Genomic DNA, 7,114 nt, shown 5'->3' with positions numbered 1-7,114 from the left:
TCACTCAAGCAACCTCCTCCAAACCAGTCTCCTCAACCATAACAATCGGATCTTCAACCACAGGATCAACCACCAAATTAGCAACAACAGTATCTGGCACCACCTCATCTATAGGATGCTCTAATATCGTATCGGTCGGCGTCGAGTACAACGAGGTGTCCAGAACTGACCCTGCCCAGCCAACCGCTTCCGGTGTGAACCGGTTGGGGTCACTCGTTCAACCCGTATCTGAGAAGACTCGGCCTCAGCACCCCTGGCAGCCCTAGCATGGTCTACCGCTCGATCAACAGTTCTCCCTGCAATAGTGTCGTCTCTGCCTCTGTATTTCACTGCAAAAGAAGGAAAAAAAATTAGCAACTATCAGAAATTTCATAATTCCCGGTATAAAACAAAGTTTTGGCACATATCGGAGTCAAACTTCCGATATAAATTCCCATTCCGATACAAAATCAGATTTTTATAACTATCGGAAATTATCAAATTTCTAGTATATTCAATGAGATTTTGTACCGGAAATATTGAAATTTCCGATAAACATTTCATGAAAACATTGGAAATTTTAAAATTTTCGGTACAAAATACCAGAAATTTTTAAAAATTCGGTATAAATACTCACTATTTTTGAAATTTTTGATAATTGTTCCAAATTTCCAATATCGTCCAAGCAATTACAAATTCACGTCTCTGCACTATAAATTTTGAATTTTTTGAAAATAATTTTACAAAGATATTATCGTCTTTTCACGCGATAGATCGTGTCAAATTTAAATAGGGGTGTAAAGTTAAATACTCGATTATACTATACTGAGATGCATACTCCGGGACTTTGCATCTAGCTATTGAATACGTTATTTTTAGATCTAGAAGGGTTCAAACTTATACCATTTCAAAAAGTAATATATAAAATTAAAAAAAAAAAAGAATTTTGTATGGAATAATAGTTATAATTAATTAACAATAATAAAAACGTACATTAATATTATTGTATATGCATTTAATCCTTAGAAATATGTTATTGTAAATAAAATTTTCATTTTTGTCTTAGAAAAAAAACCATTTTAAATTTTACTTAGATATGAATATAGACGAGTCAACTTTCAAACATGTACTCGTAGTCATTTATGCAAATAAACTTAATTTAGTTTATTTATTTGTATAGTCTCGTAAATACAAATACAGTTTAGTTGATAGTTGCACTTTTAAATACAGTTTAGTTGATAGTTGATATTTGTGTATAATGATAAACATGCTTAATCAAATACTATTATTTTGACATATCTTAATCAAATATTTGATGAGTCAAACTTGGATAATTCACATAATATCTTAATGTGAACCAACACCTTTAAATCCATAAAAGTTATATACATTGTGTCAAATGTTTTATATTTGATTTATAGCACTTGATAATTGATATACTTCTTGAAGTCATTTAACAGAAATAAAGGAACTAATAATAATTTGTCGAGTCATTGCAAAAGAATAGTAGGAATCTCCATGATTCCAAAATGTATTATGGGATTAAATTAATATCTATAATAACAAATCTAATATCCAAACAATGGTTGCCCCCAAGTTACACTTTTCAAAATAAAACTGGAAATTTTTGTTACCAACTCTGTATATATAGAAGCAATAGCTTCTTCAAGTTTTTGGAGTAACTTCCATGGAGGCTTCAGGAATAGCTTCAAGTTTCATCTTGCCAGAGGAACCGCAAAAATAATAACGCATTTCATTGTGTGTCTGAATCTGACTTTTTGGTTAATGTGCATACCTCGCTCTCTTGCTGTTTCTTCAGATGCGTCTGCGCGGTTGAATTCACTATCTTGATGAAGAAGTTCATGAGCATGAGCCATACCACAGTATTCCAGATTGAAGTAAAAGAGAAATCCCACTTTTTCCCCTGAAGGCGACAAAAGTAGATATATATCGAAAAATCAACAAGACTTTGAGACTTATATTAAGTAATCAGTAGTTCGGAGTAACTCAACATTTAACACATTACGCTGCATTTAATCGGTACCTGTGTATTTGGAGAAACTGGTTGAGGTGCTTTCAGATACTTAGCTTTCATTGCATGGAGATTAGCAACCAGTTTAGGCAAAACGGATGCAAAAACCGGTACATGGCTGAGAACTCGGATAAATTCAGTCTCTATCCAGTCGAGAAGTTGATTATTGCAAACTGAGATGATGAATACCGTCTGCAAAAATGAATATTACATACACAGCCGATCAAAACTAATGCGCCTTCAGCTAAATTTTTGACACAAACAGAATTCTAACTGATCCAAGTTGAACCTCGTGAACCCGTTTTACGAGGCAAAAGCAAATGAAAGCGCATAAAAAAGGATAATATAGGAGGTAAATGACCAAGAGAACTTCAAACCTATACAGACCTGTATGTGAGTTTTAATAATTGCCTTTCCAATCAAGGTTGCGAGGAAAAAACTCCAAAATGGAACGCCAAATTGTCCACACATGATGCCAGCAAGGTCAAATAGAGGATTTGGAACCTGAATATATATATTCAGTATTGTGAAAATTGGACAAGCACTGTGATGCATGATAATTGGAATATTTTTTAAATTTCTATGGAGCATGAAGATGCAAACATGAACAGCAGAATGAAGAAAAAGGAGAAAAGGGTATACTGGAATGAAGAATGAAGTGGAAACTAACCGAAGCAAGCACTAGAATGGTAAAGAAGTTTAAATGCTGTGTGTGAGAAAAAAACCAGCACTTGAGTTGATTCAAGAGTCCTTTATTGTCACTATCTAACTCTTCCATGCCATCCACTTTGCTCCCAGACAGGCGCGCTGCATGAATGATTTGATTAGAATTAGAATCGTGTACAAACCAAATCCTAAACAAACTAATAAGGACAAAAAATTAGGGGAGATGAACTAAGCGTGAAATGATGTTCTTAGAAAAAGAAGGCTGTTTTTGGTTTTGAAAATCTCAGGAAACATTCATAGTACTCTCTTGCTCCAAACGCAGACGTGGCCAAACTCTTTTATTGTTTTGTGCAGTAGTTATTCACACATTCACAGTACCTAATTTACTTCAACACTGTCTAATAGATCCAAACTTTCTAACAATCATGTCATTTTCATAACCAAGCCTCAAGACTAACTTTTTCATTTCTTTTAAAGTATTCTATACAACATGGTGCATTATTTCAAGACCACGTGAAAAATGTAAGATCCCATGAGATTCAAAACAACAAGACGATCCTTGGAGTTGACCACAATCATTTATGTGCATCGCGCAGATCGTGTTGTCGGTGGTGGATGGCGGTCCATGGCAGAGAGCCAAAATCCCGCCACACTGACCACTTTGCGGCGATGTTATAGCGGAAAACCCGCAATATCAGCCAATATTTATCATTGTGGCGAGCCCAAAAAACAGCCATGTATATCCGCCGTATCGCTGTCATGGCAGATATTTGACAAGTCATATAGATAACCATGAGGACAAAAGCTTCCAAAGCCGTAGTGACCGTTGTTTTGAAAATACAGAATCAACAGTAAATGAGTCATACTTTTTTTTTGTTTAATAACTATGAAGGACTTTTCTTTTCACCTATAGAGGATTCAGTGTGTGTTTGGGTGAAGAACTTAATTAAGTGCTTATTCAATAAGCTATAACAAAGAGAAAATTAAGCTCTTACTCATAAGCCATTCTTGGGAATTCATCGAAATAAAGCAGAAAGTGAAAACAACACATGTCATAAGCTATTCTTATAAGTGTATCCAAACACTAATTTAAGTATTTACGTTGTGAGACCAAATAAGTTATTCCATACACCCATTTTATAAATAAACGAAATGAGTTTCAGAAGATTGCACCATCATAGTATAGAAGCAAGTAAAAATACAATACAAGTGAAATAAAATATTCCAAAGGCGAGCATTTTTCTGAATAATTATGTGCTACCAAAATCAAACTATCATGACAACTTAATAACGAGCTTATTATGTATGATGGATAAAATAGCATGTGATAAACTAGTGACGATATACCTGCCCTGGAGATAAAGTAAGGAGGAAGCTCCCCTATAGCCGTTCCCAAACCCCATAGAACAGCCTCCATCTGAACTTGAGGCAAAATGCTGCTAAGTGGAACCTGAGAACCATACTCTGACTGGAATACAGGCGGCCCAAATTGAGAACAATTTTTATCAAGCCATGAAGGACCTCTTTTTAACTGTATTGTATCATATGGAGCACTTTTCAAATCAACTCGGCCACATTGCATTGCTTTTATTGTAAATAGTGCTATGTGAGGACCCAAATATAGGACAAATGTGTGCAAACCAGATCCTGAATCAAATAAAATGATAAGAGAATAATTTACCTACATACACACACATATAAATAAAAGAGGGAAAATGCAAACTTAATGACAACAACTACAAGAGTTGCAAAAATAACTCCTTTACTTTTAGGCCAAATCATATGATGAAGATGGTGGGAAAACGATTGGAATGTCCGTAAAATTTCTAGTATAAAACATTCATGTTGCAAAAATAACTCCTTTACTTTTAGGCCAAATGTCACAAGAGTCTCTACCGCAACACTGAAAAGCATAAGTTATCTTGGTGCACACCTATTGTACTTACCAAGACCAATTGACGATGCGACCCCAAGGGCCACCCACCATAGTCCAAAGCGGAAATATTCAAGAAACTCCTCAAGATGCTGCAAAAAGAACAAGCATTTATAGACTCCAAGTGAGTATCTAAACAAAAGAAATTTCATCCTCATAAGCTTAATCTTCCCACAATGATATCAAATACCAATATGAACACTTAGGCTGGTTACAAGTTTTCTACTATTACTGCATTTTGCACATTTAAGAGTGCTTGAATTTCTAGATTAGATTACCAAGGTATCATTGCATATTATATCCTAAACTAGTAAACAACAATAGAAATAACTTGTTTCCAATGGAATGTATTTAGGCACAGAACAAATTTCCATAAGTTACCAACTGAATACATAAAATTACCCTCTCATGCAGGCAACCCTGGGTCATCAGCACTATGCCGAGAGTCCCTACCACAACACTGAAAAGCAGAAGCCATCCCCCTTTTGCTAATAAGTACAACATTGTTTTCTTAATGTATTGAATAACCGCCAATGTGAAGTATTTCAATGTTTTGAAAGGTTGTGTGGTTAGAGTCAAACTTTCTAGCTCCATTTTGTGCTTTTCATGAAGCCCTACAAAATAAACACATGTCAATCAACCTATTCTTACTTTTAGGAGAATTTTTCAAACATAATAATGGCAATCCAAGTTTGCAAATAGATTTACTTTTAGCAATCTCTACGCTTTATCTTAAGTCTAATAGCTATCATGTCATACCTTGTTTTATGTTCTGATCCTTACCTAGCAATTCAACTTCTCCTCCCCCACTTACCCTAAGCTTAACCTTTTTATGTGATGAAACGTAGTAACAGCTTCTATAACCATGCAAACTAATTTAACCATGATATGTGTAGCATCATCACACCCCTCATGCTCGACTCAATGAGGCCGAAGCATGGACGATGCAGGAAACCCAACAAGGGATCTAGGATAGACTCTAATACCATCTTAGAATGTGTGGGTTGGGTTTAACTCATCCCTACAAAACCGGATTGTAAGATGAGAATTGCCCCCTCTTATAAACACAAGTGTTGTTGATGGCGGATGGCGGTCCATGGCGAAGAGCCAAAATCCCGCCATACCGGCCACTTTGCGGCACCTTTATTGCGGATTATGGCGGAAAACCCCGCAATAGCAGCCGATATTTACCATTGCGGCGAACCCAAAAACTGCAATGTACATCCACCATTGCGGTCATGGCGCCGCAATTTGATAACACTGAACACAACACAGGCTAGGCTATATATCTAAACAATATTGGACTAAATCCATCCCTTCAAACCCAACACAATGAAGGTGTTGGAGACTGCAATGAAGGCAAACCAAATGCTACAATTTAGTTGACTAGGGGCGGACATCAATGAAGGCATAAATTTCAACACACCTCCTCACACTCGGGCCTCAATGAGACTGAAGCATGAACGATTTAGGCGACTAGGGGCGGACCGCAATGAAGACGGAAATTACAACAATTATCCGTGCATATGTCTATCCGGTGTCTAGTGACCGTGTATGTGCTTCATAGGTCATGATAAATATACTCCTTTGGATTTGAATTTCAAATTAAGGTTAAACTGAGAGTCCGATACATAAAAAAAACTAGAAAGTGGACACTTTCCATTAACCCTGAAGAAAAACAGTACTGACAAAATAAAAACTTTCTTCCACCACACACATATAGAACCATCCATTCAAAATCAAACCAAGTCATAATCAAATCTAGTAGCTATCTATATAATAGACAGCCAATTTGACAGATCCAAAATTAATGAAATTTCACACACAAGTAAAATACATTTAACCAAAAATCATTAATGAGTGAATGCTAAAACACTGATTATAAGAAAAAAACCAAACCTGAGATTGACATATCAATATGGCCAGAAGAAGATGGTGATAAATTTGCCGAGCCCATTGTTACTCACATGCTAAAGATGAAAAAATTAGTCTTGGGTATGCAATCGATAACGAATAACCTTTGTGTAATTTATTTCACGTATTGCGGGTTTCGGAAACGGTGAAAGACACGAATGTTTGAGACAGAAGCATGAGTAAGAAAACAGAGAGAATTTGTAGATCTAAAAGTGCAACATATTTCAGCGAAAGTTTTGCGTCAAGATTGGGGCTAGAAAAAATGTTAAGATGATTTTGATGTGACATTAAATAAATTGTGTACGTTAGTGGTGATTAATTTATTTGTTTTATGAGAAAATAATATGCGCATATTAGGTTTAAACTAATCTAAAACCGTAACGAATAGTGTCACGTAAGTTATAGATAATCATCATTCATCAATCAAAGGCATTGGGAAAAATATTTGTTTTTATCAATGAAAGAAAGGTTTCGGATCCAAAATTTAAATCCGACAATAAATTTTAATTTTATTTTTATGGTTAAATTTTAATGGATAGAATTTTGATTTTTTTTAATAGATTTGGCAGGTAAATCAAATGAATTTAACC

At 35.3% G+C, this 7,114-nt stretch overlaps 1 protein-coding gene across 1 annotated transcript; it reads right to left on the bottom strand.

Moving 5' to 3' along the window:
* Positions 1-1,472: 1,472 nt before the first annotated feature.
* Positions 1,473-6,813, bottom strand: LOC127076817 (vacuole membrane protein KMS1). The gene is made up of 8 exons (XM_051018608.1): positions 6,510-6,813; positions 5,013-5,224; positions 4,624-4,702; positions 4,025-4,324; positions 2,682-2,818; positions 2,399-2,515; positions 2,024-2,203; positions 1,473-1,903 (listed from the first exon to the last, which is right to left on the bottom strand). Exons 1-8 carry the CDS (start codon positions 6,565-6,567, stop codon positions 1,733-1,735), a joined length of 1,254 nt encoding a protein of 417 aa, XP_050874565.1. The 5' UTR covers positions 6,568-6,813; the 3' UTR covers positions 1,473-1,732.
* Positions 6,814-7,114: the final 301 nt, after the last annotated feature.

The sequence above is a fragment of the Lathyrus oleraceus genome, chromosome 4 (genome assembly GCF_024323335.1).
Source record: "Lathyrus oleraceus cultivar Zhongwan6 chromosome 4, CAAS_Psat_ZW6_1.0, whole genome shotgun sequence".
NCBI lineage: Eukaryota > Viridiplantae > Streptophyta > Magnoliopsida > Fabales > Fabaceae > Lathyrus > Lathyrus oleraceus.
This window is presented reverse-complemented; position numbering and strand designations above follow the sequence as displayed.

Coding starts and splice junctions, on each gene's coding strand:
- LOC127076817 (XM_051018608.1), bottom strand. CDS start 6,567: ATGGGCTCGGCAAATTTATCACCATCTTCTTCTGGCCATATTGATATG. Junction 4,703..5,012: donor AGGGTTGCCTGCATGAGAGG/GTAATTTTATGT, acceptor TTCTTTTTGCAG/CATCTTGAGGAGTTTCTTGA. Junction 4,325..4,623: donor CGCATCGTCAATTGGTCTTG/GTAAGTACAATA, acceptor TATTTGATTCAG/GATCTGGTTTGCACACATTT.